This window comes from Phragmites australis, chromosome 13 (genome assembly GCF_958298935.1).
Source record: "Phragmites australis chromosome 13, lpPhrAust1.1, whole genome shotgun sequence".
NCBI classification, from domain to species: domain Eukaryota; kingdom Viridiplantae; phylum Streptophyta; class Magnoliopsida; order Poales; family Poaceae; genus Phragmites; species Phragmites australis.
In genome coordinates, this window is record NC_084933.1 from 18,929,301 (window position 1) to 18,949,542 (window position 20,242).

The window sequence follows — 20,242 nt, forward strand, 5'->3', positions numbered from 1 at the left end:
GAGCACTCTCTCCCGGATATGCCTTTTCTCGGTCCTCGAGGAACTCGGGCACTCGGGGGCCACTGTTCATGGCCCTGAGCGCCATCTCCCGGAACTGTGTCTGCTCGGGTTCTCGGGGAACTCGGGTACTCGGGGACCACTGTTCATGGCCCCGAGCGCCCTCTCCCAGAACTGTGTCTACTCGGGTCCTCGGGGAACTAGGGTGCTCGAGGACCACTGTTCATGACCTCGAGTACCCTCTCCCGGAACTTGGTCTTCTCGGATCTCGGGGAGATAATCCCCAAGGGAGAGCGCCACGTGGCACTCTGCTGTCCTGGCCTCGGGACTCGGGGACCCCCGGTTCCCATGTCACCGACAGTAACCGATCGAAATTTACGGTTACCGAGCTTACAACTTCGTTTCGGTTTCAGAAACCGAATGGTAACCAAATTTGAATTCAAAAAATTCAAAAAATAAAAAAAATCAAAAAAATCCTAGAAAGCTAGAGACAATTCTAAGAACTTCTGTGAAAATGTTTTTCAAAAATAATGTCATTTGCGTCATATTCTATAGGGAGGAAGTTTAAAAAAATAAAAAAAGTTGAAGCGTGCGGTTTAGTTATTAACTTATGTTAAGAAAAATCTTAACATGCAAACAAAAATTTTTTATGACATATCTTAAGACGATCTCTAAAATTGATTTCACTTCATTTAGAGTTTTATTAATTTCTCCATAATTTTTACAAAGTTCACAAGCATAAAGTCAATATGTTAAGAAAAGCGCTGTAATTAATTTTTTCATGTCTACAATTATTTTTCCTACATAAAGCATACTATAAATAAACTAATAAAGTAGTTTCACTAATTTTAGAGGTGTGATGGGTCAGTTATGAATTAATCTAGTCGTAACACACTTACACAATCTTGCATGTTAAAATAACTAATTCATGAGTTCATGTATTTTTAGAAGACATAGGATCATGTAAGAAAACTAATAAAATTAGTTTCATAATTTTTGGATTAGCAAAGAGTAAACTATGCTTTTAACTTTGTTTAACAAATACATTTTCTCACAGAAATTTTTTGATTTTTTTATGAGTATAAACACATTTATCATGTAGATCATGTTAAAGGAAACAAATAAATTTATTTCACTTGATTTGAAGCTCAGATGAATTAGTTATTGATTTTCAAGATTAAGTTAATTTTTAGGTTTTTTTTTAACTTCACTGAAAATCGAGAAAACCGCTCGATAAATTGAGAAAACCGAGCGGTTACCGATAATACGAAAAATTCGAGAAAACCATTCTAAATGAAGTGAAATCAATTTTAAAGATCAGACCGGTTACCGAACGAAAAATATAGTATTTTTTGTCCAAAATTTAAATTTTAACAAATAAATTTTATACGAATTTTAACCAAATTTTAAACGGTTACCGGTATAACTACGTATTTTTTATTACAGCTGAGACCTGTTACCGTTTACCTAAATGTAACTAAAACCATAGCCACAGTACCAGCATGCCCTGCATCACATCACACGTCACAGTGACACGCTAAATTAGTCAAAAAGATCAAACCAGATGTAGAAAAGGGAAAGAGGAGCCGAGGAGGCACGTTTGGAAGAGCAAAAAGGCGAGCACCGCATCGCCGAGAACGAGAGGCGGGCAATTCGGGCGTGGGATTTAGGCGAGCACGGCAGTTTCTCCGGTCGTTAAAGCAGAATCCCATCGCAGCAGACAAGCACTAGTAGTTTCGTCCGATTCTGTGTGCCTCCCTGCGTTTCGAGCGATGGGGACGCGAGAGGTAGTCCTCGTCCTCTGCCTCCTGGGCGGCGGCATGGCCGTCGGCGACGCGCAGTCTTCGCCGCCGCTGCCGCAGCAGCAACAGCCGACCCCGTTAGGGCGCACGATGTCCACGTTCATCACGGTGGCCATCATCGTGTTCTTTTTCTTGCTCTTCTTCTGCGCGTACATCAACCAGTGCCGCCTCGCCGATCCCGGCGCGCACGCCGCGGCGGGCGCGGGAGCGGGGGCCGGAGGGCCGTCCAGGAGGGGGAAGCGCGGGCTGGACCCTGCGGTGGTCGCCACGTTCCCAATCGTGTCTTACAGGGAGGTCGTGGAGCACAAGATCGGCAAGGGCGTGCTGGAGTGCGCCGTGTGCCTCACGGCGTTCGAGGACGGCGACGACCTCCGCCTGCTGCCGCACTGCTCCCACGCGTTCCACCCGGAGTGCATCGACCCCTGGCTCCAGGCGCGGGTCACGTGCCCGCTGTGCCGCGCCAACCTTGAGAAGCCGGCGTCGCCGGAGCAGGCGGCGCAGCGCCAGCCTTCGCCGCCGCCGGAGGCCGTGGCGATACCGGTACAGGAGGATGAGGAGGAGGACAGCGATGAGGATGATCGAAAGGAGGAAGTCATGGAGCTCGAGATGCTGCGCAGCGCGCGGCAGGCGGCGAGGCTGCCGAGGTCGCACTCGACGGGGCACTCACTTTTCGCGGCGGCGGCAGCCGCCGCGAAGGAGGGCGACCACGAGCGATTCACGCTGCGGCTTCCGCAGCACGTGAGGGAGGAAGTGCTCAGGTCTCGCCGCCTGCGGCACGCCACGAGCCTAATCAACCTCTCGGACATGAGCTCCGACGGGAGCTCGAGAGGTGGACGGCGCGTAGGAGGAGGAGGAAGCTTCGGAAACGGTGGAGGCGGCGGGAGCAGCCACGGCGGGCGACGGTGGCAGGCGTTCCTGGTTAGGACGGTGTCGTGGGCGCGAGGCGGAGGCGACGGCTCGGTGCGGAAGGGACGGGACGTGTCGACGCGGAGGGGAAGGGACGGCGGCGAGTCGAGCAGAAAGGGCGCGGCCTCGCCACCGGCGGCGGGGCGGCCGTGATCACCTCGATCCGGCGGCGCCACCATGGCTGGAATGCTTGGCTGTAAAATTTGACAAGTTGTGCTTATTTTCTTTTCTTTTCTTAGGAATATTTCGTGATAGCGACCTGAATTTTCTAGCTACTTTATAGCTTTTACTTTTGCAAAGCAAAATTGATTTGGCCTGTAGATTATGTGGAATTGATAATTGACAAAGAGAGAAGAACTCGAGAACCATGGGGGTTCTCACTTCTCTTTGGTTTTCCCCGCCGTTCTTTACAATCTGAGCCTTCTTTTCGTTTTGATTTGAGATTATAGATAAACCTTTCTTTTTGTTTGGAATCGACGTTACGTTCGTGGAAGAAGCATTTTCCTGCGAGCTTGAGCTTTAAGCTAGTGATGTCTCTTTAATAATTCTCTACGATGTTCTTTCTCAGTAATGGGATTGCAAATCATGCTGCTCTTTTTTTTTTTTTTGCCTTTTGTTTTTCACGCTTCTATTATTCACATTGCCTGAAATCAGGTGAGATTTTAGACGATGTTTACCTCCGATCGGAGTTAGAGAAGAAGGATTTTCAGGTTCAAATTTAGAAAGATTCTATGCATTCACAGCTTAGAAAAAACTCTAGAGGAGGTAGGTTGTGGGCGAGGCGGTAAGGTGGTGGGCACGTTGCTGTTTATGGGAGGAGAGGATCGTCAGTGGGTTAGAGTAGGTAGGTGTATCACGGCGTGCTAGGATTAGCGTTATGGGGACAGTAGTAACAAATTCGATGGTGTCTTCGTCGTTGGAGATGAGTGGGGCAAGGATGGGGTGAACACATGAAAAAAAAAACAGTAAGAAAGAAGATAAATAGCTGCACGATTTGATTGAAGGTTGAAGAGAATATGTCATCCGTCAGTTCCATGTCCGGTGTCGGGTCCGGTGGACCGAAAAGGGCGCTCACTGCGTGTGAAGTTTAGCAACCGCCTTTGTTGTTGGCTGTGTCTGTGTCAACCTACCTTTGAAAGATTCATGTGGGGACAAATGCGAGCTCCTATAAACAACGGGGAAGGTTCGTGTGCTGAACAGTGACTAGCATAAAGAAACAGCAAAGAAATGGAAGGATAAGGGCGTCGCACCATTTCAATCAAAGGCACGGCCGCGTCGCGTAGTGGCTAATGGCTACGGTTGACGTCGCCACGACGGTTTGTTGTAGAAGCGACGGGAATCCACGGCACCGATTTGTTAAGAGAAAAACGGATATCTAAACTCCTATGTGTGAAACGAGTGAGGCGGCGGCGTGCCATCTGCCCGGCGCGGGTGCCGTGGACGCATGGCAGAAACATTGATGCCGCGAAACAGAAACCCCCACCATCTGGTTCAAATGCTCATGTACGGCGCGAGGCTCGACAGAACAACAGGCAACGGGGCTTTAGGCATCCACGACTGGACATCCTTGCGGTTGTGCGTGCCCAACCTGCCTCTGTCAACGGAGCCGAAATGTCTCGTGCTTGGGCACACAGCACACTGGAACTGGTGCTTGATACACGTCAAGATAGCTGCATTGCCTCCAGGTAAGCACATCCCACCCAATCAGGCGGATTCAGAATTCAGATTCAGTTCTTGTACTGCTGTATATACAAGTAAGTGCACCGCGACAGCGTAATCCATTCTAGATCGTTGCAGGCAGACACATCCGCTGATCCACATGCCATGATTGCTAGTGGAGCTCTGTTCCAACGTCCAAACCATGCATAAAACCGCGGGCACACGGGCCGTTTGGGCATCTCAACTGACAGTAGCTGGGCATTGCTAGGTGAAATATGGCCGTTCGCAGAGGAGACTTGGACCTCACTAGCAAATCAGAAAGATCCGTGAGTGGAAGTTGGAACCTCCGAGTTCGCATGCAACGATAAATGCAGCCCTGGGAGCGGACGAGTTCGTGCACCCAGACTTCACGTACACCTATCGGATACGGGTAGTCGAGATGGCCTCGGCGAGGGCGAGGGCGACGGCGAGGGCGAGGCTGATCGGGTCCCCGAGCCTGCACTTCGCCGCGATGGCCACCGGCGGCTTCTCCCTTCATAGCGCCGTGAGTCCCCTAACAAAACCTCGTTAGGTTCCAGGGTTCAGGTAGGGGTGTAACGCGCGCACGAGCTAACGGGCACGTCGAGCCTTGCCGTTGCAGGGGAAGCAGAAGCAGCCGAATCCGCCGGACTGCAGACTGACAAATCACTGTGAGGGACAACGAGGAGTCGTCCACGCCGTCGGGATGAACTCGGAACCGAGCGAGCTCCCTGAACCTACCATGGAGAACTCGGAACCGAGCGAGCTCCCTGAACCTACCATGGAGAACTCGGAACCGAGCGGCCTCCCTGAACCTACCATGGAGGAGACTGCCTTGGGAGCTGGCCTTGGCAGTGTGATCCGATCGGGAACGTGAAGTGACCAGCTATGCACACCAGCTCCCCATAACATCAATTCGAAAGAGTGTTCTGCCCATGCTGTAAATTATATTTCGACGTCTGTGATGTGTGCCGCATGCCGGCATGATCTGACCTGCATGCAAACGCTACAATAAATCCAGCGTGTTGTCAGATAATTCTTGTGGTGCGTAGAAAATTATCTACGGAACTTTGTGGTGTGCATATGCTTTCGCCAAACTTGACACGGTTGTGACACATGATTTGTTTTGAAACTACACTTTTGCCATCACTGCGCAGCACATACCTAGAAAACACTGTTTCCATTCCTGAAACTAGCGTTTTAGAAAACTGCTAAGATATTGGTCTCGTGAACGTAACATGAATGTTCTAATCCTAACACTTCAGAAAGGAAAAAAAGGAACTCAACCACAGGGAGAGAGGCCCCCTGGTGTTGCCCTAAAGGTAGGGGTATCCAATCGTGGATGGCTAGGTAGAGAGGAAAAAAGAATTGTAACAATAATTCAAGAAATAGAGCAACCTATTCCTGAATGTGCTATTTTCACAATAATGTCCCACACACACTTTGAAGAAAGAAAATGCAAGCAATTTCGAGCACACTTCAAAGACAGAAAACAATCAAAAAAGATGCTGGGCACCATCTTGAATTGCTGATGATCGGATATGTCTAATCCAACAGCTCCAAACTCAGACTGTGCTGCACCACATTGTAAGGTAGTAGCAGGGACTAGTTCCAATCAGCATATACACTGTAAAGTCACGGATAAATTCACTATATAGCATCGAATAACCGTCTAATCATAATATGTCATCTATTGCCAGGATACCATATGAGATCTAGACCCACATGTCATTAACTAAATAAAGACATATAGGTAACATGGTAAGTTATTCAGCGGTAAATTGTAGAATTTTCCTAAAGTCACTTTCAGTTCTACATTACTTGTGTTTGTTTTTTTTCTTTCAAAATGACGATATAAGATCTGTTGATTTTATTAAAGAGGGATGAAGATAGGATACAGGTTAAGACGCATCAAATGCGTGCCCGAACCCCGATCCTCTCAAGGGAAGGGGTTAGAAACAAAGCAGCATGAAAGAACCACCTACAAACGTAGGAGCAACTGGAAACAAACTACTAGCTTAGCGGAGAAGAAAAGCTGCACAACACTGCTCAATGTCCTCTTTGGTTTTGGCGGCCACTTGAAGTATGGAGAGATGCTCGTTCTGAAAAATTCTTCTGTTTTGTTCTTTCTAGATGTTCCACCAAAAATAGATGACGATACCGTTAAACTCCAAGCGGTTGAGTTTATCTACCTTCTTCGAGGCCGCACGCCACCAATCAATGAGGTTGTGGTGTTGATTTAGCGCAGTAATGTTAGTTAACCCATACCATGAAGCAATTTGACTCCAAACGGCAGCAGTGAATTCACAGTCTTTGCCCAAGTGAAGGGGTGGTTCCTCCTCTTTTTCGCACATCTTGCATATAGGGTCAGGTGGCCAGCCCCTTTTGTTTAGGTTATCTGCCGTCAATATCTTGTTTTGCACGAGCACCCAACTAAAGAATTTGTATTTGAGCTCCGTCTTTGCTTTCCATATCTGATTCATGTTGTATGGAGTGGACGCTCCTGTAAATTGAATTTTATATACGCTTGGTGTTGTGTATTCCCCATTTATTGCCCACCTCCATCTATTGTTTGCCTTGTGTATGAATAGTAAGGAATTCTTTGTGCTGGCAGTAATATTATCCCAGATGTACGTGGCCAGAGAACGTCTATGAAATGTTTTAAACGTTGTTCGTAGTTGCTATAGTATTAGTGCATGTTCTTATATCATTTTGTATTACCGAGCTGTGCTCAGAAACTCCGATTATTTGACTAAATATCTTCCCCTGTGTGCTGCACAATCTCTCCTAGGAAACTCCGATTATTTGACTAAATATCATCTCTTGCGTGCTGCATAATTTCCTGCAACCACTTTGAAGAAAAAGGAAATGCAAGTACTTTCAAGCACACTTTTAAGATTAGAAAAGCAATCTAAACCAAAAAGGAGAGGCTGATCGGCACCCCTTGACCGCAACGGCTTTTGAATTTGATGATCAGATAAGCCTAATCCAACAGCTCAAAAAGCTCAGAATGTGATGTATTAAAATTGTAAGTTAGAGACTAGTCCTAATCAGTGCATACAATTCAGGAAAGGAAAAAAAAATCTTCCCCGCGCATTTCCTTTTTCAATTTCAATGAAAGAGGACATAAGGGGCTAAGGCTCTACTTAAATGCATGAGTTTTCCTACATTTCCATAGAGATCAAACCATTTTCTGTAAGCTTCTGCGTTCCAGTGGGACGCCAAAATTACGAGGCAATGATACCAAGAGGACTCATCCCTCGCGCCTACACTTCTTGGGCAATTGTTACTCATGCACATGAAGGAAAACCAAGCAAAAAAAAACAGTCGTTCTTTAATCAGAACTGCAGGGAAGAACATAGCTATACAGTGTATGTTTCGAGACTGCCTCTTTCTCTGCTGCGGCGTTGGCATTCGCAACGGGATCGGCTGGTGTGTTTGGACCCGCGCGCGGCCCCCGGAGCCGGCGGTGACGGCGGAGTCGGGCACATTGAAGCCGCAGAGCGGGCAGTTGGCGTGGGCGCGGAGCCAAGTGTCGATTCAGGGCACAAGCGCATATCCATCTCCAATCCCGTGGCCGCCCCGCCGGGGCTCCCCGGAGCTCCGCCACCGTAGCGCGGGGAGGGTTGTGGGGGAGACGGGAGGAAGATGAAAAGGGGGAGATAGGAACAAGGTGTATTCTGCAAATATCTACTACCAGTTGCCTGCTTACTTTAACTCAATCTGGACCGCACGTATGGATCTAACGGCTACAAAGAGTTCAAAGTTTTCTAAAGCAGTCCTACATTGGATCACGATTATTAACCCTCACGATCCGATATTTTACAAATAACTCTCTAATTTAGATAGCGACTATTAATCATGAGTCAATATTTTACAAATCAGTTCCTAATAGGATCGTGACTATTAATCGTGATCCGATAACTTACAAATCAGTCCCTAATTTGGATCGTGGATATTAATTGCGATCCAAACTTTTGCAAATCAGTCCCTTTGGATTACGACTTTCGTAGATTACCCCTCCATTACACGGGCTGCTTTTTGGCTCCCGCCCGGCTGGCGCCGCCGCCGGATTCCGCCCCGTCGTTGCTGACGGAGACGGAATCCCCTGTCTGGTACGCGCTCGCAGATAGATCGCCCAGCGGCGCGTTGGGACCGACCGACCGACTGACCGGTCCGCCACCGCCGCCCTGTGCCCCCGTCCACCACACGCCGTCGGGGCTATCGTCGCCAGCTGGCTGCCGATCGATGAGATATGTATGACCATAGGGTGCTTCCGTCTCCTGCTTATCATGGTCACCATGCCCGTCAGCTTTTTCTTCAGGTCTCCATCGAATCCAACGTGTAACCTTGGAATCATAAGCGTCAGAAGTCAGCAATGGTTTAAGTTCCTGACTTCCTATACCAAGTCATATCAGCTTATGCCTCAGATCAGATCAAATACCACTGCAAATTTCATCGAAGGTTAATCAAGCGAAACACTGTTCCGCTACTGCGACAAGCCGTTAAACAGCTCATCAGGATGCCGCACCATTCAATTCAACCAAGAAAATGAAGGCAGAATATGCAAACCAGCGGGTAAGACGTAAGGATGCGTCTTCATCGGTCCGAGATTCAAACCCTAGGTTTACACCTCTATTAAAAGGTCTTTAAGAAGATACTAGGTAAGAAAATTTGGTGCTAAAAAAAGAATATACTGTTTGATTCGCGTTTAAATTTGCTGAGAGAAACTTGATTGGAATGTGTGTTTTCATTTGGAGCAATGTACACATGCTAAAAAGTTTCTTACAAAAATGTTACAAACCTCTCCTCTATTCGAATTATTGACTTGAGAGAGGATATCAGTTTGGATTCAATTAGCATCAGGCACGGCATTGTTTGTAAAGCGTTTGCAAAGCTTTGGGGTGTTTTGAGGCATGTAAAATTAGAGATGCAACTACCTGATACGACGATATCTATGATTAACTTAGCTAAATACTAGATAATTTGTCACATCACTGCATATGCCTATCCGACCCTAAATCTAAAGACATCATGTAAGTGTTACATCCCGCTTGTCAAATCCCTAATTCCCCCCCCCCCCCCCTCTCTCTCCTTCCTCTCTCCTTCTCTCTTCTCTCTCCACCCGTGACCGGGCTGCCACCACCGCTGGCGCTCCTGCTGCCCCGCCGCCTGCCGCGCAGTGCCGTCCCATCGCCGCGCGCCGCGCCCTCTCCTCGCGCCCCGCGCCGTGCCTCGCGCCCCGAGCATCCTCGTCCCGCGCGCTGCTCCTCGCCCCACCGGCCGCTATAAAGGCCGGTGAACAGTGTCTTCGTCCCCATCCCTTCCTCACTCCTCGCTCTCTCTCTCTCCCGAGCACTCACTGCCGCCGCCGCCCTCTCTCCGAGAACCTCGCCGCCAGTGAGCACCACCCCTCCCTTCTCCTTTCCTCTCCCTCCTCTCTCTTCCTCTCCCCGAGCGTACCTGGAGCTCTGGTCGCCGGCCGCCGCCGTTCTCCGTCGCCCGGCCGCCGCTGCCTCTCCACGCCTAGCCGAAGCCACTCTCCCTCCGGCCGCCGCCGCCCCCCGCTGGTGGCCTGCCGCTGTCCCGCCGCCGGCCTCCGCCGCCGTCGCCCCTCTCTCTCCCTCCCGATTCCTCTGTGCCCGAGCCGAGCCGGCCGCCCTCTTCTCTCTCTGCTCTCTCTCTCTCTTTTATACTCCCCTCCCGTGTGGCTGACATGTGGGCCCGGCTCCTTGAGCCGAGCTGCCGGCTGCCGAGCCCACCGACGCGAGCCACCGAGCCGAGAAACCGAGCCGTGAGCCGCTGAGCCGAGCCGAGCCGAGAGTCTGAGCTGCGAGTCGAGTCCAGTCCGAGCCGACTCAGCCGAATATTCCAGGAATATTCTCCCCTTTTTCCTTTTTCTGAATTTTTCTCCCGGCAAAACTTCTGAAGCCCGTTTCTCCTCCGTCCTAACTCCGTTTTCGTCGATTCTTCAACTGATATTCATCTAAATTCGAGATCTATCCAATCATGCCAATTTCGTAATTTTTGTAAATTGTTTGGCCATTATTTGATTGATTGTGACTTTGTCGTTGTTGCGATTATTAGAGGAGGGAGCATTCGAGGACGACCCCGAGGACCTGGAGTTTGAAGAAGGAGCAGACGAGGACTTCAACGAAGGCAAGTCCTGCAACCGTTGACCATGTTGATCCTATATTTTTCAACACAACCCGTAGAGCCATTGTTTCAAATAATAGGAGTATGCATGTTTAGATTATTAGTTATGATTCTTAAAGAAATGCTAGAATAGTTATGACCCAACTTGTTTATCCCATGTCTTGTCATTATTACCATTATTCCGTTGAAACCCTAAAAGATTCCCAACATCAACTATAATGATTGCTTGAAAGATTACTTGTTTACTAGTATGCTTAGGATTGCTTTGCTCAAAAGAAAAAACTAGATTATTTACATGTGATAACCATGCTTTACAATGTGAAATGGTGTGTGCTTGGTGCTTGGTGCGTGTAACACTTGTGTTCTTGGAAAAACTCTAGAGTAGTGTTGACGAGGGTGAGTAAGGTGCCCCACAAAGGTGGGAGCCACCTTGGAGCAAGGTTCGCCTTTGTGGTGTTCTTGCTGGGAGATTCTTACCTCGGTCGTATAAGGACCGGTTCGCTGTGACATCTCACCTAGTATCCACTCGTACAACCACATGGCCTGTATGGGTAGGATTTGACCTAACCCCTCTGACCTCTGACTTAGTGCGGTACCCACCCGGAGGCCGGTAGTGGCAATGGGGATCAGGAGAAGACTTGGGTAGTGTGTAGCCCAAGGTCCGGCTGGTGATATTGTTGAGGCTAAGTCAAGCCTTGGGATTGCTAAGTGATCTTTCCCGTGTTTCTTCTAAAGCCCCTGGTATCTTAGTGTCCCATGGGTGGATATTGTGGTTTCGTTGTGAGGTCGTTACGTCTCGTTACGACGGCTTCACCAGTTGCTAAGGTGGGAGCCTGTGCATATCTTATGGGTAAAGTATACAACCTCTGTAGAGTGTTAAAACCTATCTGAATAGCCGTGTCCTCGGTTAAGGACATGCTATGGTTTGGTCACAATGATTAGCTTTTTGGCGTGAGTAACTCCTTGGCGTGTGAGTGGGATGTGTGCCCGTGTTTTCTAAAAGAATGGTTTTGGCTTTGTGCCCTAAGCCTCCTGGACTGTGTGTCCGGTGGCAAAGTCTTGTGGGAACTAGCGGGACGGATGTATCTCCCCCAGGGCCGTCAACCCCCATAAGCTTAACCTATGTATTTCTCTTGGAAGTATTTTTATTAAAAGTTAGTCTTTGCAAAATGAACCCTGCATCAATAAAACTAGCTTTCCGCAAAACCTAAAAGACTCTACAGCCTTATCCTTGATCTACCTTAAGCATCTAATTTCTCCGCTTGAGGTAGGACTTGCTGAGTACCTTATGTACTCATACTTGCTAATTGTGGATCCAGATGATCCAGAGGCTGACTTCGTCGAAGGAGATAAAGATTAGAGAAGCTGGTTTCGTCTGCACTCAAGCTGCCTGTAGGGCTTGGGTCGCTTTTGTGTGTTTCCGCTGTATTTGAGGGTTTGTAAAATTATGCCTTCGGGCTTCTATTGTAATGAACTCTGTATTGTATTTTATTATCGTATTTATTCGATGTATGACTATGATGTCTATTTTTGTTGGAGTTCGTGCGTACCAGCTACTGATCCAAGAACTGGTATGAGCTACACGAGGTGACCCTAAAGGAGGGGTCCGACACCGCTACTCTATATCTAAATAGCTAAAAACAAAATAAATTCATTTTGTTTTATAAACCAAACACTCCTAAACTTTTCTCGCGGAATAATGACAGAGGGCGGAATAATGGCAGAGGATAGGATAGCTTTGCTTTCATCCTCCGTTTGTTCTTTTTTACCTCGGGGGATAGACCTGGTGGGACGATGACAAGAAAAGTGACGTCGCCAAGCATGTTGTGATGTGATATGGTTCGTCCGATGGCTGTCGTTCCAGCCGCTCGCGCCTACCCACCGCTTGGACATGAACGCAACCCGGCACCTGCTAAGCCGCCGTGCCGCCGTTCGTCTACCGTAATTCTCAATGAAAGAGTGCTGTGAAATTTGTCTTTTTATTTCTTATTTTATAAATAATTGTTTGATTTGATTTTTTTTAAAAGCTAGATGTTAACATCCTCTATGCTACAATTTTTTTAAAGAATTTTTCATAACGATTTTGATAGCATTTTGAATTTTGAAGCATTGTAACGTAATATTTTTTTTTATTTTTAAACATATTATATTTCCAATGGGAGGTAGGAGAAGGGCGACGGGAGTATATATCTGTAATTTTTAAAACGGATTTATATATTTACAATTTTTATTTAAAAAATGAAAAACGGCCGATTTTGCTGTCCCCGGTTTTGCGTGTTCGCTGGGCCCAGGTATCTGTTCCCGCTGGCCCAAAATGTTGCCCAATCCAAAGACTGTTGGGCGCCGCGATCCGCGAGCCCACGCCACTTCTCTCCCCTTCGATCTTCTCGTTCGTTTCCGGCCGTTTCCGCCTCTGGCCAACCCACCCTGGCGGCGGCAGAGCGGCACGGCACCGCGCACAGGCGCAGCAACCATCCCGCGGCCCGCGCTCTCCTCCTCCGCCGACCGCCGCGCTCGTAGGCTTAGCGGGAAGGCGGGTTCCAGAGTCTAGTTTCTTCTACAACTCGGTACGAAGCCCTAGGCCACTCGCCAGCTAGCGGCGGCACCATGACAGGGGTTGTGAGCTGGTACGGGCCGCTGATCGACCTCTCCGCGGCCGCCAGCCATGTCGGCGGCTTCGTGCAGCTGCTGGCGTCCGTTCGCCGCGTCCTGCCCCACCAGGTGATACGCAATCCCACGTCCTTCTCTGGGCTAATTTGAGACAATATTTGGGGGTTAAAGTATAGACTATAGAGTGGCGGCTGGTACATTACTGATACATATGAACACATCATGAGGCTTCATCTCTTCCTCTCCCTTCCTAGGAACAAAATGCTACAACTGGGAGGACATATCATAAAACCATCATTGAAGTCGGTGACGATACAAGGTCCAGCTTCAGTGTGTCTCTGTGGTCCTCCAAGAATAGTTCGACCATAATCGCTGGTGATGTCTTATTACTGCAAAGTAAGGATCATATCTGTCTCCTCTGTAACCTGAATCTTACATTTAGAGTGTTTCCAACTGTCATTAAAAAGCTTCGTGGAATGAATAGAATGCTAAATTCTTTTCACATGTACTACTGTAACATGAATCAGTCGTTTCGGGAACCATGAGATTGATTTTCTTTTCGATTTACATAATTAGGTCTGTTTGTTTCAAATTTCAGTTTAACCTTGGTAAATCCATCTAGTATATGTGTATGCCAACATAATTAGGTCTGTTTTGTCCGCTGCTAAATTGGAAGCTTATTATTATTTCGTTTCAGATATTAGGATAGTGGAATTTAGGAATGGTCTGGAGGGAAGAGCTTCTCAGATATCTGCAGTCCAAGTATTGTTAAACTCTAAGGACTTGATGAGCCCTGAAGGTACTCTTCACTTCGATTTTTGGTGCACTCCTTAATAATGTTCTGTTCCCAAAGGCAATTGTATCTTAGTTTCTCTGATTTATACCATATAGGGCACATGAAAGCATACATTGGCTAGTAACAGTAAGGCTTTGTTGACACTGTTGTTGGTTGAATAGAGACTCAGTTCTGTTTATTACTACTGACAATTATTGTTGCTCAAACAAGGGCTTGCTAGAGTTTGAAGCTATGATGGCTTCAGGTTGCTGAAATCTTTATTTTTCATCTATATCTTGTGTGCTAATTTGTTATTTATACTTTGTCTGGGTTGTTCTCTCTTTGCAAAATCCTTTCCTGCCGAATTAATTCATCCAAACTAAGGTGCAACTTACTATCAGGCGTTCTTAGTTTATATTGATACCTATTCTTTCAAGAGTTTCTCAGCAGATAAATGAGCTTAATAAATTATTTTTTCAGTACTCTGGCTTATAACTTAGCATGTACTCTTTTGTAGGAATAGGTGAGCTAATAACTAGTTGTAAAGTGGGGGATTCTACAAGATCAAAGTTAAGAAAAGTGGCAGAGTGGACCCTACACACTAAATGTGCTCTTAGGGAAAGTTATCATGAGGTAAAGTATGCTGAATCAATGCAATTCAGTTTAACTGGGGGTATGGGATAATGTATTAAACTGCATACTTAAATCTTCTTTCCTGCCCTTACATTTTCACTTAGAACATTTTCACTTAGAGGCTCAACCACCGAGTTGCCATCATATAAATGAGCTTGTTAATAGATTTCACAATACAAGAACTTTGCATGTGGCTTCTGTGTTTTACGTCATCTTACCTTGGAATTACACCGATTAAAAAACAAACAAAAGTTGAGGCCCTTGATGATTCTTAGTTAATATCCTTTGCATGTGGCTTCTGTGTTTTACGTCATCTTACCTTGGAATTACACCGATTAAAAAACAAACAAAAGTTGAGGCCCTTGATGATTCTTAGTTAATAAGTACCCTAGTGATAGAATTTGAACATCATGTTTGATTGTCATCTTGGTATCATACTGTATTGAGATTTTCTTTAAAGTTACTCACACTATGCAGTAAAACTCTTATAGTAGTATGCTGCAGTTGCAGGTGATATCGAAGAACTGGAAAGCAAAAGAGAAGGAATCAACATATTTCTTGTTGATATCAGAACTACTCTCTCAGAGCAAGACATGTAATGTGAATGTTTATGCATGTATTGGCAAGATTGTTTTAGTAACTTCTCCAACCTCTCACTTCAAGGGGCACTTGTCAGTCATTGACAAACACTCCTTGAAAGAGCACCATGATATTGTCCGAGATTTCATTACTGCCGGATGCAAGTTATGTGGTTCACCTCTACATCAAACGTAGGTACCTTAGTACCGTGTTGCCATCTGCTTATACATCGAGAATTATAATGCTCTTCTCTTGATGTAATGAATGTTTATGCAGAAGTCTTCATGGGGAAAGCACTTTTGCAATTGATTGTCCTAACAACCCAAAGTATCTACATGTTCTTGGCCAGATATACAAGCCATTTATGGTAAGACGTCATACAACCTGAATTTTTTTTTCTATTAAAAAAAAGATGTAAAACTATCTTATCATTATATGCAGATATATGTCTGTGACCAATCTGGACAAGTTCCTTTGCTTGTAAGGAATAAAGCTGCGGAGATCTTATTTTCTAATATCATTGCAGATGATGTATCTGAATGCTACAACAGCTACCAATGCATGCTGTTAGAAACCTATGAGTCTGGTAACTCGAGCACTTCTGGGATGATAGATGACACTGGCAACAAAGGGATGGCAAAAAGGAGAAGAATTGAACAAAAGCCTAATTTCCATCTTATTTGGCTTATTATGATCAGATGTCTGCTGAACCAAAGAAACAACAGTCCGTTTTGCTTCCAGATTTCCGTCAACCCTGAGAAGAATGTCGAGGATGGACGTTTTGAGTTGGTTTCCTTGACAATGCCAATACCGTGAGATGGTAATTTTTCATGCAACACATGGCTTAGTTTGAATTTGAATTGAGTTGATCTATTTTAGAAAAAACACTGAAGGCCTTTTTTAAAGAAAAATTGTTTTAGTTGCTCATTGCATCAATTGAACTCTTGCTGATCTGCTGGTCTGCACGGCAACATGGTTAGGTTGACAGAACCATCAGACTTTGACTACACAGTGTGGACATGGTTCGACTTAGCAGAAACTGTAACTGGGCCATTTAATAGTAATCGGGCTGTCTGAAACCCATTTTTCACAAATACAAGATGAGACATGCTGTCAGGAGTAACATAGAAGCAAGTAGGTGATGCAGTACGATGATGGTAAAGATCTGAACCAGGATCAACATTCAGAAACAGCAAGTAGTTTATCCCATTGCTATACTGTCTGCACCGAAAGCTTTTATTTTTCATCACCCCTCTGCAAAGAAGTCCGTGCTGATGATGTCATTGTTACTTAAATAGCATCCTGCCTTATAGTTACCATGGTTAGCTGCAGCCTGCAGCACTATCCTTAAACTGAAAAGGCTTGTCCAGCACTGAGCAGGAGGCAGATAGTAGTGGTTCAAAAATCTGTTGACAATTTGACATGAAGGTTTTTACTCAACCAATGAGATGGTTATGAGGTGTTGTATGTGCTAAATTAACATGGTAATCCATCCCTCATGCTAACAAGACGATGGAATTTACAAGCATTTTATTTATCTGCCTTGAGGGTGCAAACTTTTTAAGGCAAAGGAGTTGGCTAGATCACTCTCTGCTTTTCATTTGTTGGTACGGTATACTTCGTCTTTCAACAACTTCCTGGCTCAGTTTTCAGGCTTCTTACAGAAGCATGCTTTCTAATAACCATTTCCCTGCATCTGATATACTCCAGATATGCCTGTTTGTTCATGTTGTTCTATTTCTTGCCATTAACTTGCTTATCACTCTTCCATGGAATTCTATTTTTGGATTGCTGTTTCTAAAAGCAACGTGAAGAGAAACACAACATGGTCGTTCAGTTAATCGAAAACTTAACGCTCTATCAGTCTAACTGAAGTTTATCTAGCTGAATAGTTTTTAGCTGCCAAAACTTGTGTTCTGTTACCCATTAACATGCCTAATATTGTTATTGTGCTTTTTAACTCTTGACTTGCTCATATGTTGTTCAGAATTGTTATCTTATATATTAGCATTTTTCTCTGAATAATCTAGTGTTTCATTTCTTATATGAAAGAAACTTTACTTCAAGGTTTCTTACATCAAAAGGTGATAGACAGCTGAGCTTCAATCATAATTAATGTAAAGTTTTGCTCAACCTCCTTTCAAAGTCAACCTCTTCTTTGCAACGCAACCTATAATGATGCTTTGAGAAGATCAGTTCTATGTTCTTTGTTGTAGTAAAGGTCACTATTATCTTCATGCTGCCTACCAGTCGTCACGTTCCCCATTTATATACTAGTACTAGTTGTTGCAGATTGATTAATTTTACGCTAAGCACTGAGCAGAAGAAAGCAACACAAGCATATTGCCCCAAGAAATATACTTGCTATACTCGCCAGAGTATCTTCGACGTAGAAGAAACCTGTAATCCTTTAAATCCCATGGATGCTCTCAAATCTTCAGTTACTTCCAAAGGCTTTGGCACTTCATACTGAACGCAGTGGTATCTGCATCGGCTCATCACCGGCGAATTCTTATTAGCTTAACGATGAACTCTTCAAGCATGAACAACGCCTTCCCGATCAAAGGAGCTACGCAGTAAGTGCATCTCTCGCTTCAAGCTTGTCGTATTGATCCTTGTATGCACATTCTAGCAAATATGTTTTTGGTCTTTATGTTTAATAGCTTGGATATTGATCATGGCATGCATGATCAGTTTCAACAAGCTTGTAGCTTCTGTACAACGACTTTGGGCATAATTTTTAACCTGTTTTGGTTCAGAATTCCTGCAATTAGTCCTGGCCCTGCAAATTCGTCAGGAGGAAATCTCCTAATACCCAACATGCCTCCATGGTGAGTGAAGACTGAAGAGCAGTTCATGCGTTTCCTCGTTAACTTTCAGACCTTTCTAAGTTTGTTAGATCAATTCCCTTCTCACGTTCTCAACCAAATGAACTTTTCAGGGCCAAGTGGGTAGTTAGTGCCATCATAGTTGCAATACCTATTTACAGAAGGATAAGAACATCGGAAGGTAAACCAAGATCGTTTTCACCACTTTTTGATATCATCTTAGCATGCATTAATTTTGATTGCAACTTCTGCGGTGATAGATTAGAGAAGATGGCAGAGGTGACGATCGAGGTGGTCGACACGGTGGCAGAGGTGACCGAGAAGGTGGCCGGCGAGATTGCCGAAGCGTTCCCCGGCAACGAAGGTCTCAATGAGGCTGCCTCGAAGATTAAGACGGTTACAGATGCGAGCAAGGAGGATGCCGAGAAAGCCGAGGCCCTAATCCAGAAGGTTAGTAGGTTAATTACGAAATCTAATGCTACCTGAGTACGTTACCTTTCGATTACGGCAGCTGCTGATGTTGTTATTGCTTAGTTAGCTCATGGCAGAGTCTTGCAAGTTACTACTCCTACCAGCCGTTCGTTGCTATATTCGGTAGTTGGAGATAGTTGCTGATCTGTAGATTGTAGTCTTACTGTCTAACTCGCAATGTGATAGTGACATGCATGTTAAGCTCTGAGTTATGAATTGCGAAGGACAAGTGGAATAAAAAACTCATTTTATAAGAGCAAAACAAAACTGCTTTAAGCTGAATAGCGTTAGATGCAAATAACTTAATACGAGTGTTGAGTAGGAGTAAGGTAGTCTGACGTTTCATGCCATGTGCTTGGTTTTGCCAGATCTGTTGCTCGCCACACTTTCCCCTTATGACCCTCTCGTCATATTGTCATTTTTCTTGTCATACACCCTAAGTTGGGGTGAATAGTTTTCTTGCTTACAAAATATTACTTTCGATGCTTTGCCAATACAAGGTGTGTAGTAAAGTGTATTGTCAAATTAAACAAGCACTCCATGTGTCTACATGAAAATACTTTATCATTCATACAGAAAACGGCTAATGATTTCCCTGGGATGGATGGAGCAGGTTGACGAGATAAAGAAATAGGCGGATTCAATAGTCGATCCTATAATTGACAATGTGGTCAAGGATGAATCTTAGGAAAACAACCCAAGGAGAGGAGACAAATAAAATAGCAGCCGATGAAAAGAAGCAAACACTTGTTAGCAGTAACAGAAGAAACTACAGAGGCAAAAAGACGCGATTCATGTCATTTTGCCTTTTACCTCTCTTGATATTTTCTAGTCATGTGCTTGTACAGTTACTGACTTTCTACGAACCACTAGAAGTCAAATCTGCTTGCTGCCTATGAACTTCGCCGACAAACAGTGTTCCTGTACTTACTGTTGTGCTGTAATTACAAAGGAATGGTAATTTGGTAAACTCTGTTCTTTGTCCAGACAAAAAGACATCATTCCAAATGATCCTCGCATTTGCATCCATGCCATATTGCCATGGAGCAGAAATTACCAGTTCGGTTTACGGTGCGCTAGAGGCCAAGCAGCAGCGTGCGGTTCAGATCTTGCATCTCTGGCTGACGTGCGAGACCTGACCAAAAAACCGAAGCTGAGCTCGCGCCAAGCGAAAGGCCCCCTGAGCCGCCGGCGCGTTCGGCGCGGCCATCCCACATGGGCGCTGCGGCGGCGGCATCGCGTCCTACTGGCACGCGCCTGGAAGTTCCCGCGAACCCACAGGCGCACATGCATTGCGGCCCCTCTCCGCCTCTCCGGCCTCACTCCATCGGCGCCCCCAGCTGTCGCCTGCTCGGCTCGACCAGCCTGGACGTGGCGCGGCCCTGCCATGGCACCACCCACTGGCTGCTGCTACTCGTCGTAACCTGGCGGTGCATAGCTCGCGAGCACACAAGCTTTCGATTAGTTTTCTATAGCTCGCCGCAAGGTGGCGCAGAGGTAGCTCGTTGCTACGCTGCCGCTCGGATCGTGGCCGGGCCGGCCAGAACAGTTCACGGCACGAGGGCAGCCTGGGGTCTGCGCAAAGAGCCGGCAGAACTACTGTGTACTGCTGTGGAGCAGTAGTATATGCTGGCACCTAGGGGCGATGAACCTGACTCGATCAGATGGCGCGTGCATTTTCTGGGGTCAGAAATTCTGCTCTTTTGACAGTCAGCACGAGGTTTTCTGAAAATATATACTGAATCAAATGAGCTCATGCTATAATGTATTCTCAGTGCATGTGGAGCGCCAATTGTCATCATTTCCTT

General features: G+C 45.9%; 4 protein-coding genes across 12 annotated transcripts; all 4 read left to right on the forward strand.

The window, feature by feature from the left end:
• The first annotated feature begins 1,562 nt into the window (after positions 1 to 1,562).
• LOC133889741 (E3 ubiquitin-protein ligase ATL6-like) lies at positions 1,563 to 3,101 on the forward strand. Its single transcript, XM_062330204.1, has one exon. The coding sequence runs from the start codon at positions 1,770 to 1,772 to the stop codon at positions 2,856 to 2,858; it is 1,089 nt and encodes a 362-aa protein (XP_062186188.1). The 5' UTR covers positions 1,563 to 1,769; the 3' UTR covers positions 2,859 to 3,101.
• Positions 3,102 to 4,505: 1,404 nt separating this feature from the next.
• LOC133889710 (uncharacterized) lies at positions 4,506 to 5,259 on the forward strand. Its single transcript, XM_062330167.1, has 2 exons — positions 4,506 to 4,908; positions 5,005 to 5,259. The coding sequence occupies exons 1-2, from the start codon at positions 4,804 to 4,806 to the stop codon at positions 5,257 to 5,259; spliced, it is 360 nt and encodes a 119-aa protein (XP_062186151.1). The 5' UTR covers positions 4,506 to 4,803.
• Positions 5,260 to 12,877: 7,618 nt separating this feature from the next.
• Positions 12,878 to 19,408, forward strand: LOC133888447 (uncharacterized). 9 transcript variants are annotated; one of them, XM_062328698.1, is made up of 12 exons: positions 12,879 to 13,259; positions 13,403 to 13,544; positions 13,846 to 13,947; positions 14,441 to 14,556; positions 15,061 to 15,326; positions 15,412 to 15,502; positions 15,577 to 16,742; positions 17,419 to 17,711; positions 17,895 to 17,966; positions 18,077 to 18,144; positions 18,224 to 18,413; positions 19,048 to 19,408. In XM_062328698.1, the coding sequence occupies exons 1-7, from the start codon at positions 13,146 to 13,148 to the stop codon at positions 15,949 to 15,951; spliced, it is 1,206 nt and encodes a 401-aa protein (XP_062184682.1). In that variant the 5' UTR covers positions 12,879 to 13,145; the 3' UTR covers positions 15,952 to 16,742; positions 17,419 to 17,711; positions 17,895 to 17,966; positions 18,077 to 18,144; positions 18,224 to 18,413; positions 19,048 to 19,408. The 9 variants fall into 9 exon arrangements, with proteins under 9 accessions (XP_062184686.1, XP_062184687.1, XP_062184682.1 ...); XM_062328696.1 differs by having other exon boundaries at positions 17,428 to 17,711; XM_062328699.1 differs by having other exon boundaries at positions 15,577 to 16,619; positions 17,428 to 17,711.
• Positions 17,662 to 19,068, forward strand: LOC133889492 (uncharacterized). The gene is made up of 5 exons (XM_062329994.1): positions 17,662 to 17,711; positions 17,895 to 17,966; positions 18,077 to 18,144; positions 18,229 to 18,413; positions 19,048 to 19,068. Exons 1-5 carry the CDS (start codon positions 17,662 to 17,664, stop codon positions 19,066 to 19,068), a joined length of 396 nt encoding a protein of 131 aa, XP_062185978.1.
• Positions 19,409 to 20,242: the final 834 nt, after the last annotated feature.

Excerpts from the sequence above, each read along its gene's own strand:
- LOC133889741 (XM_062330204.1), top strand. The coding sequence starts at position 1,770 with ATGGGGACGCGAGAGGTAGTCCTCGTCCTCTGCCTCCTGGGCGGCGGC.
- LOC133889710 (XM_062330167.1), top strand. The coding sequence starts at position 4,804 with ATGGCCTCGGCGAGGGCGAGGGCGACGGCGAGGGCGAGGCTGATCGGG. Across the intron at positions 4,909-5,004 it reads GCTTCTCCCTTCATAGCGCC|GGGAAGCAGAAGCAGCCGAA; the intron begins GTGAGTCCCCTA and ends TTGCCGTTGCAG.
- LOC133888447 (XM_062328700.1), top strand. The coding sequence starts at position 13,146 with ATGACAGGGGTTGTGAGCTGGTACGGGCCGCTGATCGACCTCTCCGCG. Across the intron at positions 13,260-13,402 it reads GCCGCGTCCTGCCCCACCAG|GAACAAAATGCTACAACTGG; the intron begins GTGATACGCAAT and ends CTCCCTTCCTAG. Across the intron at positions 15,327-15,411 it reads GGTTCACCTCTACATCAAAC|AAGTCTTCATGGGGAAAGCA; the intron begins GTAGGTACCTTA and ends ATGTTTATGCAG.
- LOC133889492 (XM_062329994.1), top strand. The coding sequence starts at position 17,662 with ATGAACTCTTCAAGCATGAACAACGCCTTCCCGATCAAAGGAGCTACG. Across the intron at positions 17,967-18,076 it reads ATACCCAACATGCCTCCATG|GGCCAAGTGGGTAGTTAGTG; the intron begins GTGAGTGAAGAC and ends TGAACTTTTCAG. Across the intron at positions 18,414-19,047 it reads CCGAGGCCCTAATCCAGAAG|GTTGACGAGATAAAGAAATA; the intron begins GTTAGTAGGTTA and ends TGGATGGAGCAG.